An 11,150-nucleotide genomic window follows, 5' to 3' on the forward strand; every position below is an offset into this window, starting at 1 on the left:
AAAAATAATAATAATAATAATAATAAAGATCAAGCCGAAATTAAAAAATATATATATATAGCTCTGGCCTTCGAGTGGAGGTGGCAGCGCCGCCGTGCCGGGTCGGTGCCGCCGCGGTGGCCGCGGGCTCAGAAGCCGTTGCCGCTGATGTTGATGGACTGCAGGTCGGCCACCTGCATGACGTTGATGCCRCTGCTGGCCAGGCGGGCGATGCCCTCGGGGCAGATGGCCTCCATGGCCACCATGTTGGTGGCGATCAGGGCCGAGGGCGTGCTGCTGCCGTTGCCCTCGGCCGCGGCCGCCGCGTCCATGGGGACGGCCGAGACGTTCATGGCCACGCTGGCGGCGCCTCCCTTCTTGTTCTGGTGGGTCTTGATGTGCTTGGAGAGGTGGTCGCTGCGCATGAAGCGTTTGGGACACTCGGGGCAGGCGAATTTCTTCTCTCCTGGTGGGGGGAAAAAGGGGATTTGGGGGTGAGGGGTGATGGGGAATGGGGTGGAGCGGGGAGGTTGAGATTGGTGGGATTTGGGATTTTTTTGATCTTCCTCCCCTTGAGAACGGTCAGRCCCTGGAGAGGTTTCCCAGGGACAGGTCTCATCATCAAGAGCTCAAATCCAGTGTGTCGGGATTTTGGGAAAAATGATCAGGTCTTGGGAGGTCTCAGCCCTGAGAACTCGAGAACAACATTCCAGCATCTTGGGATTGTGGGAAAAGGGTCCGCTGGAAAGACTCCCTTGGGATGTGGTCTCAGCCCCAAGATCTCAAGGATAACAACTCAAAATGTTGGATTTTGGGCAAAGCTTGGTATTTTAGGCACAGATCCCTCCCCTTTCCCAACTGAACCCCGAGAGCTCAGTGCCAGCGCCCCAGCACGCCGGGATTCGGTGATTTTGGCGATCCCCGAGGCTGCCCCGTGCAGCAGCGCCGCAATCCGTGCTGTGAGTGCCAGGATCCCCACCTGTGTGCGTGCGCTTGTGCCGCTGCAGCTCGTCGGAGCGGGTGAAGCGCTTCCCGCACAGCACCCAGGTGCAGATGAAGGGTCGCTCSCCCGTGTGCCACCTCAGGTGCGCCCGCAGGTGMGAGGTCTTCCCGTACACCTTTCCACAGCCCGGGATGTGGCAGATGTGCTGCTTCTTCTTCCCTGGATCCCCAGAGCTCCTGCCAGGAGGGGGGAGTTAAACAGAGGGGATTCATGTGTGGGGGGTTGAGGATGGGATTGGTGGGGATGGGTCGGACCCCGGGATTAGGATTCAGTCCCAGGGGCTGTCCTTGGGTCACAACAGCCCCAGGGAACACTTCAGGTGTGAGGAATTGGGGCTGGAAAGTTGGGAAAGGTCTTGGGGTGCCCATGTGGAAATGCTGAGGTGGCCCTTGGGGACATGGAGTAAAGATGTAAGACCTTGCCAGCACTGAGATTAGCTCACCCTCAAAGGGACCCCTCCCCATCTGAGTAATTTCTCACAACGAGAAACTTTGGAGGTGTTGGACACAGGTGGACACACGGATGTGGCCCTTGGGGACACGGAGCAGTGGCACCACTGGCACTGTGACGCTCAGAGGGATTTCCCACCCCAACAACCCCACAGAACGCGGATCCTCGGGGAGCAGCCTCACCTGCCCTCTCCTTCCTTGCAGTAGGGACAGGTACAGGCCTCCCTGCGTGTTTTCCGGCCCTGCTGGGGCTGGGGGTCGGGGCTGGTCTCTCCCTCCTCCACGGCCACGCTCTCGTCGCCCAGCCCGTCCCCGCTGCCGCCGTGCAGCCCCAGCTGGGTGCCGTGCTCACCTGCAATGGAACACAGCAGGTCATGGCCAAGTCCTCCCCTCCACAGGAGGCTCCCACTCCTCGATGGAGCTGTTAATCCCACTCTTTTCCTGATATTCCCCACCCCGGGGCTCTCCCTGYCCTCCCATCCCTGCATTTCCCGCATTTCCCCCATTTTGGTCCAAGTCTGTATTTTCAGGAGAGAGGTGAGAGCTGCATCTCACCCAAGAAACAGCCCCCTGCCAACTACTRCAGCTATTCCAGAAAAATTCCAGCCCAATTCCAGCCAGAGATGCACCAGGATAAATAAAGCGGGTGGTTGTCCACCAGGAATGGATCCCTGGGTTTCATGAAGGACAGAAGCCACCAAAAACAGATTYCTGGGGTTCAGAGAAGGACAAAAATCATCAGGAATGGGTCCCTGCAGCTCAGGGAGGGACAAAACCCACCAGGAACAGGATCTGGCCACTCAGGAAGGGACAGGAGGAGAAAATTGTCCCCTCCAAAGGTGACAGGATTTGAAGCCTGGCCCGGAGGCAGCAGCTGAGCCCTCACAGCCCCATTCCCGCGCTCCCAACCACGAAATTGAGGAATTTCAGGATGATCCCAGTCCCTCCCCGCAGCTCCTGTGACGTGTCTGTGGTCACAGCCCAGCATGGAGCGAAGCAGGGAGGGGATTTTAAGCTCCCTAAGCCAGAGCCAACAGCTTTGTGCTCCAGCCWTGGATTAGAGATTTCCCCGGATGGGAAGAGCTACTGGAAAAAAAATCCCAAAAAAACAGGAGGAAACACAACTTCTCTCCCCACCAAAAAAACCCTAAACCAGGAAAAAACACAAAAATGAACCAAAAAATGAACCAAACCAGGAGAAAACACAAATTCTCTCCCCAAAAAGACACCAGGGATGGGGAGAATCCCACCAGGATGCCTTGGAATGGCTTCAATCCTCCAAGAGGCAAAAGCCCACGTGGCACGGGCGGAAATAAAACCCCAAATCCTGGAAATGTGTGACTGGTTTAAATCCAGGTTTAAATCCTGGACCTRCTGGGATCATCCCACCCCAACCAGGAGCTCTGGGGTACAACAGGTTCAGGAGAAAAGTGGGTAGAGAGGATAATTCCCCTTTGTGATCCCCATAAACGCACGTCCAAGCTAAGATAAAGCTTCCCTGCAGAAATGGATTATTAATAGAGCAAGAGGGGGGGTTAATCCTTGGAAAAGCCCAGCAAGAAAGAGGGATTTGGGGAAGGCAGGAGAAAGAAGCTGATCCTGCTCCACCAGCATCCTCTGAGACCCCCCAAAAATGGGGCACCGGCGGTGTGCCACTAAAAACCCCAAACTCTGGAATTTTGGCTTGGAAATTCTCTGCAGACAAGGTGTTCCTTGTGCAGGGACAAGCACGAGGGGTTGTTTGCTTTATTTAGCAACCCGACAGGAGGTGAGAAACGAGGAGAGAGGAGCTCTCACATCCACTGGGGCAGGAAAACAGACCCCACGTTCATTTGGAAGGGAAGGGCTGGAAATAAAACCCAAACCCAACAAACCAGGGCTGCCTGTGCAAACAGGGCAGCTGGGCCCGGGCAGAGGCAGCAGAGCTGGCACCAGGAACGAGGAAATTTTAAGGTGAAAAGGAAATCAAAAGTCAGGGACAYGCAGCCCCAGCTTCTCAGGGCATGTTCCAGAAATAACCCCTCCCCAAATCCACATTTTCCAGCTCACAACTCGAGTTCCCCCCCATCTCCTGCCCCGTTTTTGGGGTCACCGCCCTGCCCAGAACAGACCCCAGGTGCGTCACAGAGCTGTGTGAAGAGACCAAGTGGATCTGGAGTGACGTCCCCTCGGTTTTTTCCATCATCTGATCCCCTCCCTGATTTGCAAAATGAGTTAATCTGCACCAGGAGCTCATCCGTGTCACTGAGCCAAGCTCTGGCTCAGCAATTCCTTGGAGATCAGAGAGGGAAGCAGGGGTTGGGGCAGGCTGGGAGCCTGCAGCCCATCAGGAATTGGCTCTAATGAGGGCTCTGATGGCTCCAGGAGCCGCTCCTTGGGCTGCTCCTGTAACTGCCGGAGGTTTCTGTTCTCAGGATGAGCAGACACTTCCTTTGGAGAGGGAACAAACCGGGATAGAGCCCATGGGATGAGTGAGATGGGCTGTGAAGAGGGTTAGAGCTGGTGGGGAATGCCCTCATCCCCCACTCTGCCAGACCCCTGAATCACCCCAGATTTGCCAAATCCKTTGTGCTGCAGACTGACAGACAGAGCCCCTGGGCCCTTTGAATTCCTGTCTGGATTGGCACAAAACCGGGATGAAGCCTCTGCTCCTGCCTTGCCTTTTTGGGGTGAAAGCACCCAGGGCAGCCTCACCCAACCACCCCGTGACATCCCGGCAGAAATCCCTGCAAGAAGGCCATGGAAGGAGGAARATCCCAGGATGAGACAGGGAAAGGCAATTCCCAGGGTGGAGGAACCCCAGCAGACATCTCCCACCTCACCCAAACCTCCATGCACCTCTTGCCTGCCACAGCCAGCAGCGGCTGCTTTCCTGAGCCACAAATCCCCAGTTTTTAATCGCAGAGGAGGGATTTCTGCCTYTATCACTCCCAGGATCTAACCCAGATGTCCTGGGATGGGGTGGGAACGGATGAGGAGCCGTCTGGGCGCTGCTGAGGTGGGAGCAAGGAGCCACAGGRAAACTCCCCCGAAGGCAGGAGCTGGGATGTGTCTCCTGTGTGGGGTGATAAGGAGGACGCTCCAGCGGGGCTGGGGCCGGCCCCGATAAAAGGGAGAGGCAGATCAGGGCCTGGCAGGCGGGGCTGGAGCCGGGAGCTGTCCCAAAAGGAGTCATGGGGTGGGTGCTGCACACCCGACCCGTCCGACCGGAGCGGCTGCACAGCCTGGCTGAGCCTGGCCTAGAGCAGCAGCAGGAACAGGAGGAGGAGGAGGAGGAGGAGGAGGAGCAGGACTGTCCCACAGAGCCCAGGAGCCCCTGTGTGGGGCACAGACCAAGCTGCACCACCGCAGGCTCAACCAGGATGGATCCCTTTAGTCCCAGACGAAGCTTGGGGTCTGCGGGGCTTGGCGTTTATCCCGCAGCAAACAGCACGGCCAGGGGTCAGCCGAGGAATCCAGAGGCGATAGGAAGCCCAGCCYGGCTGGAATTGGGAGCAGGAAGTTTCACAACACGCTCATTTTGTGCCGTGACGCCGACAMGGGCGGCGCGTCCCGGGCGGGTCCCGCTGGGGCTCGGTTCCTGCTCCCCTCCCCGCTCGGTGCCACGGGCACGGCTCAGCCCGGCCCTGTCACAAAGCTGCCCTTACAAACCCGCCAGCRGGACACAATCGGGCCTTTGTGCCGCTGGGGAGAGCCCCGGCAGGGCTGAGTGGGAACAGGAGGGCTTCGCTGGACACATCTCATTCACCCTCCCGGGGTTTTTCCTTTCAAAACGATCCCAGTGCTCCATTCCCCCACACCCTCCATCCCAGAAAGGGAGCTCGACCTGCCCAGAGAGCTCCAATCCCACCCATGTTCCCCACGGTTCCATCCAGGCTGGAATCAAAACACCCAAAGATCAGGGATATCCCTTGAGTGCCCCCAAAACGAGGAGGCGTTTCACTCCAGGAATGACCTCCCTGGTGGCCACCCGTTTACATTCCTCAGCCAGGTAGGGATGGGGCAGGGATGTGGGGACAGCAGGGTTCTGTCAGGAACAGGGACATGGGGACAGGGCCACAGAGCTAAGGACTGCCCCTCTCCTCCTCCTCCTCCCTACAGCAAAAGAGGAAGAGAAACCCTGACATCACCAAGTCCCCCCCATCCCCCCACACACAGGATGTCCCCTCCCTGAGCAGGCTGGGGTGACACTGAGGTGGCTCTCACATCCCACAGAGGTGTCACAGCCCCAATCCAAGCCCCCCAGAGCTCCGGTTTCTCCCAGGACAGCTCTGGCAGGAGCCCTGGAGGGTTTTGGGGTGCTGCCAGTGGAGGAAATGCCCTCCCTGGCTCTGGGGTGCCCTCCCCACGGGCAGAGCCGGCTGCAGGGCCTGTTTGCCCACGTGCCACCCGTGGTGGTCACAGCCCTGCCCCTGCTCTGCCCCTTCCCAGCCCAGCCAAGGCAGCAGGAGAGGAGGAACAGCCCTTGAGCCACCCCATTAACRCAGAGACTGAGTGAGACCTGAGCTGGGCTCTGCCTTGCACCCAGCAGGAAAATAATCCCAGTTTTAAAGACTTTTCCTGTGTCATCTTCTCCCAAGGGATCTTTCCCTTGCCAAAAAAAAACCCTCACTGGCAATGGCCCTGAGGTCCCCCTGATCCATGGGCTGGAATGGGGCTCAGGAGGGGACATGGAATCCAAGGAGGCWGAGCTGAGCTCTGGAAAGGGCAGGCAAGCGGCACCGCCAGCCCAGGGGGCAACTGGGGCCAGCACACCCCTCACTGGACTCGCCCCTGGGCATCACCCCAGAACACGCAGCAGGATCCAAGGAAAACTCTCTCCCCCTCCCCAGCAAACCCAGGGTTTGTCTTCCATTGGCCTCCCCCTGGCAGCAGAGGCACTTTTCCTGCTCCAAAAATGCCTCCCAACTGTTTGCCTGGAGCAGAAAGTTCCAGCACATGTGGAGGCTCGAAAAACCTATGGGATCTGAGGTTTGGGCAGTGTGGGAAACAAACCCCTCYTTCAAATTCCCCTCGGAGAGCTCAAATCCAGAGGGTGCCAGGTCTGGCAGGGCTCAGCACCCCCTGGAGAGGGGCTGGCTGTGGCTGAGGGGGCAAACAGAGCCATTGCCACATCCGAGGGACACGGCTGCAGAAAAATCCTCCAGTCTGGAGTTAAATCCTGCCACTGGATCGGCGCCAGAAAGCTCCGTCCTGGCTACAGCCTTTCCCATTTCATCCCAGGAACCTCCAGGACCATCCCATGGAGCTGGGGCTCCCCAAAAAACCCACTCTGAACCCTGCTCTAACTTTTCCAGTGGCCTCACGTCACGACAACAGCGGCAGCATCACGTCCTGGGGGCTGGGGAGAGCGAGGAGGCCCCGCTGCTGCTGCTGCTGCTGCTGCTGCCGCCACCGCTCGCGGGGAATTTGTCACCGCGGATCAAGGGCTGAGCTCAGTGAGCTGCTGAGCTAAAAAAAGGAGGAGGAGGAGAAGGAGGAGGAGGAGAAAGAGGAGGAGGAGGAGGCTTCACAGCGTGAGCGTGTTGGATGGGTGGTCTCTAGAACGTTCCTCCCTGTCCCACCTCTGGGGGCAGAGCCAGGCACCAATACAGGAACTGGGGCTCGCCCCTGCCTTTCTCCAGCACCTCCAAAACCAGGGATGAGCCCGGGATCTACACCAGGAACGAGCCCTGGCCCAGGGGGCAGTGGCCCCAGGCAGGGGGATGGTGGCCAGGGGACCCCGCAGGTCACCGAGGCCACCCGGCCCTCCCCTCTGGGTGCCAACCCCGGCCTCTGGGAGCCCCCCGCGGGTCCCTGCGCTCGGGGAAATCCAAGGATCAGGCTAATCCCGAGCCCGGAGGAACCCGTGGACGGGCCCGAGCCAAGCTGCCGTAGCAACAGCCCAAAATAATGCTGCGAAACAATGCTGGGGGAGCGGCTGCCGCCTCTCGCGAGAGCGAAGAGCAGGGTGGATTGAGCAACATTTTCTGCTGCCTCTCAACTGTGACTAAATCCAGCGACAACCCCTTTTAGCCTGAGCCAGAACAACAACAAAAAACGAAACAAAAAAATAAACCCTAAGGAAAACAGTGGAAAAGCAAGTGGAGAGCGTTCCCAGAACCAATCTTTTCCGTGGCAGCAGCTGAGCAGGCTCCAGCTCAGTCCCCACATCCATGGGGGATGTGGGGGCATTTCCCTTTTTCCAGGCTGTGGGAGAGGATGGGACAGCTCCAGGGGATCTGAGCACGGTGGGAGAGGATGGGACAGCTCCAGGGGATCTGAGCAGGGTGCCCTGTGCCCACGGGACCGTCTGGGCCACGGTGAGGTCACCCTGTCCTGCGCCAGCACCCAGACACTTAATGAGCCCTTCTTCCGCCCCTGTGAGGAAATTCCCCCTGGCGCCGTGACTGTTTGTTTTCGTGGCGTTTGCAGTTAATCCTGGCTGCTTTATGGCCGTGACTCCTTGCAGGCTCAGCTGAGGAGCTGAGCTGGACTCGGGTGCTCACCCCAGCCCCGATCCGAGACCCCTGGGTGGCCACCAGGGCAGGACAGTGGCACAAAGCCAGCTGTCCCCCTTCTCTACTTTCCCCCCACTGTCACCTCCTCCCTTTCTTTCCAAACCTTAAACTCCCTCAAAACACCTTTAGCTGGTGAACCGAAGCTTCACACTCTCTCCCAGGACCAGCACAAGTCCAACCCCACTCGCCACCACCATTTGACACTAGCCACGCCCAGCCCAGCTCCAGCCCGGCCCCCGCAGGGCCCGGCGTTTCGCCAACCCGTGCCCCCGAGCACTCACCGGGGGTGTTGGCGATGGCCAGGGGCAGCCCCTGCAGCTGGTGCACCTGGATCCCAGATGCTCCCAAGGCACTGAGGTTTATAGTCTGGAGGCCCGGCACGGAGGAGAGCTGGGCGGCRTTGACGGTGACGGTGCCGCTGGGCAGGGAGGCGATGGGGGTCAGCGTGGTGCTGGTGCTGCCCGACTGGCCCAGCGACACTCCCTGCATGGGGGCCAGGGTGATTGTCTGCGCCTGGGGGTTCTGCACCTGCAGGTTCTGCAGCTGGATGGTCTGCCAGCTCACCTGCCCGTTGGGACCCACCGTGGGCGTGCGGATGATGATGGGCCCCGAGTTGGGCACGGCCTGGAGCTGCAGGTTCTGCAAGGTGTCTTGGGAGATGGCTTGAGTGGCGAAGGTCTGGCCGGACAGAGGGGTGGTCTGGAGGGTCTGGATGGTCTGCCCTCCTTGGACCAGCTGGGGCTGGATCAGGATCTGCTGCTGCTGCTGCTGCTGCTGCTGTGACTGCTGACTCTGATCCCCCTCCTTCTGCTGGCCCGTCTGCAGGCTCACCCCGGACACAGGGCTCTGCAGAGAGTCTGAGCTGGGAACACTGCTGGCCCTCTGGGGGGTCTGCGCCTGCACGTTGGTGCCCACCGTGGCGCTGGTGGAGAAATTCATCACGCCCACATTACTGGTGGTGGTGGTGCCCGAGTAGCTGTTAGCGTTGGTGAAGAAGGCGCCCGAGCTGGCCTGTGATGTGGCAGTGCCACCCGAGCTGCTGGCAGCCCCCGAGGTGGCCGGCTGGGAGCTGCTGTCCGGCGAGCCCGAGSTGCTCAGGGTGCCTGTCTGGGACGTGGGGGCCAGGCTGGCGGCCACACTGTTGACAGGCAGCAGGGTGATGTTGCCGTTCAGTGCCACGGGCACGTTGGCCACGTACTGGGTCTGCCCCGAGAGGCTGTTGTTGGCCAGCCCCACGCCCTGGATGGGCACGGCCTGCTGCAGCAGGTTGGGCATGGCGATGAGATTGCTGCCGCCCGCGCGGCTCGTGATGATCTGCTGGTTGGAGCCGGGGATGATCTGCAGCTGCCCCGAGGCATCCTGCTGCACGTTCACCTGCGCCGGGGTGGTGGCAAACTGCAGCTGCTGCCCGTCGATGGTCTGGAACTGAGGGATCACCTGGTACTGGATGTTGGGGATGACGCCCGGCAGGCCCGTCAGCACCTGCTGGTTCTGCAGGCCGGACGCCGAGGTGACCACGTAGGGCCCGGTGCTTACCGGACGGCTCTTGGAAGCGTCGCCGCCGTTGTTGCCRTTGCTGCCCGGCTCCTTGGAGCCCGTGGGGGTGCTGGAGCCCGCCGAGATGATCTGCCAGCCGTTGGCGGACTGGGTGAGCTGGGCGGCGGCTGCGTTCAGGTCCAGCTCGCTGCTCCCGCCCTGCTGGCCCTGGGAGCTGTTGGAGTTCTCATTGGGAGACTCGATGCGGCTGCAGGTGGCTGCCAGCAGGGCCAGTGGGGAAGGCTGCGACTCCTGGGGATGAGAGGAGGAGTTACGGGGATGGGAGGCGGCCCGAGGGGCAGGGCCGGAGTGAAAAAAAAAAACAAATGGGAAACAAAAAAAATAAAAAAAAAGAAAGCAACAACCCAACTTAAAGAGAGAAAACAGGGAGGAGCGTACTCGGAAAAGATAAACACTCCTTCCTGAACAAACCCACCCACAGCCGGAAAAATACAACTGCCAGGCACARGGCTGTCAGGCCGGGACAACCTGAACCCACAGGGAGAAGTCCTTTGGGAGGGAGGAAAGGGGAGGGAGCCTGCCTGGGAAAGCCAAGAGGAGACGGCTCTTCCACCCCGAAGCCGGGGAATCCCCATGCAGCACAACAAACCCCCAGAAAGGACGGTCATTGCTGGGCACCCCGAGCTGGAGCGGGGCCAGTGGGGGCTGTGCTGTCACCGGGAGCAGGGGAACTGCGCGTTTCCGAGGAGAGCCGGGGAGGAGGGGAAACCACGGGCGCCGCTTGGCAGCGCTCACCCTCCTCTTCCTGCCCGGGCTRAAACGCTCGCCTGCGCCCAGCAAACAACTCGGCCCGGCCCTGGACTTTGCCACGAGCTCCGCGGGGCCAGCGGGACCGGGCGGGGGCCGATCCTCCCCCCACTCACCTGGGCCTCCCCACCGCCGGCACTGCTGGTGCTGCTGGTGTCCCCTTCGCCCTTGTCGGGCTTCACAGCCGACATCTCCTCGGGGCTCTCCTGGTCTGCGCAGGAGGGAAGCGACAGCCCCGGTTAGGGACATTTTGGGGCAGGGCAGCGGCACAAGACTCAAGAGAGCCAGGCCGGGCCCAGGGGGGACACGGCGGGCTGGCTCCGGGGGGACCATGTGCTCCTGGCGCAGCCGGGAAGGGGCTGGGAAGCGCCGGGAGCTGCCAAAGGGGAGCTGGCAACGGGACAGGGGGGCAGGACCCGGCCCTTCTCCCGGCCCCAACTCCTCCCCACCCGCTCGGGACACTCCCTGGCCCCCGCCGCGGTCCTCCCCGGGCCTCCCCCTCGCCGTGCCCGCCGGCCTGGGCGCACACCTCCCGCCCCGGCCCCGCGGATCCACCCCGGGATTCCCCCGCGCGGTTCCGGCCGGCGGGATCCCCTGCCCGGGGCTGCCCCATCCGCGCTCCCCCCAGCGCTGGGGTCCCCGCTCCCACCAAATCCTTCCTCTCCCAGCGCGCAGGAGCCTCGTCATCCTCCGCCGGCCACCGGGGCTGCGCCCCCCGCTCCTGCCCTCACCCCCAGCATCCCTCACCGGGGTCTACACTGGGGGGGAAACAGCCCCCAAACCCCCCCGGCCGCTCACACCTTCCCACGGCCCTCCCGCACGGCCCCCCCGCCCTCGGCTCCCGCATCCGCCCCCGCAGGGCGCCTTGCCCGGCAATGGGGGAAAACCCCCCGGTCCCTGCGCTCTCAGCCGCCC

General features: G+C 61.2%; 1 protein-coding gene across 4 annotated transcripts; it reads right to left on the bottom strand.

Moving 5' to 3' along the window:
- Window positions 1-29: 29 nt before the first annotated feature.
- On the bottom strand, window positions 30-11,042 carry SP1 (Sp1 transcription factor). Of its 4 annotated transcripts, none has more exons than XM_057387636.1 (6): window positions 10,885-11,042; window positions 10,352-10,446; window positions 8,213-9,719; window positions 1,615-1,783; window positions 959-1,158; window positions 30-445 (listed from the first exon to the last, which is right to left on the bottom strand). In XM_057387636.1, the coding sequence occupies exons 2-6, from the start codon at window positions 10,424-10,426 to the stop codon at window positions 129-131; spliced, it is 2,268 nt and encodes a 755-aa protein (XP_057243619.1). In that variant the 5' UTR covers window positions 10,427-10,446; window positions 10,885-11,042; the 3' UTR covers window positions 30-128. The 4 variants fall into 4 exon arrangements, with proteins under 4 accessions (XP_057243619.1, XP_057243621.1, XP_057243620.1 ...); XM_057387638.1 differs by lacking the exon at window positions 10,885-11,042 and having other exon boundaries at window positions 8,213-9,356; window positions 9,468-9,719; window positions 10,352-10,854; XM_057387637.1 differs by lacking the exon at window positions 10,885-11,042 and having other exon boundaries at window positions 8,213-9,374; window positions 9,468-9,719; window positions 10,352-10,854.
- Window positions 11,043-11,150: the final 108 nt, after the last annotated feature.

Source organism: Malurus melanocephalus, unplaced genomic scaffold, assembly GCF_030028575.1.
Source record: "Malurus melanocephalus ecotype Western Australia unplaced genomic scaffold, MMel_1.1 scaffold_1280, whole genome shotgun sequence".
NCBI classification, from domain to species: domain Eukaryota; kingdom Metazoa; phylum Chordata; class Aves; order Passeriformes; family Maluridae; genus Malurus; species Malurus melanocephalus.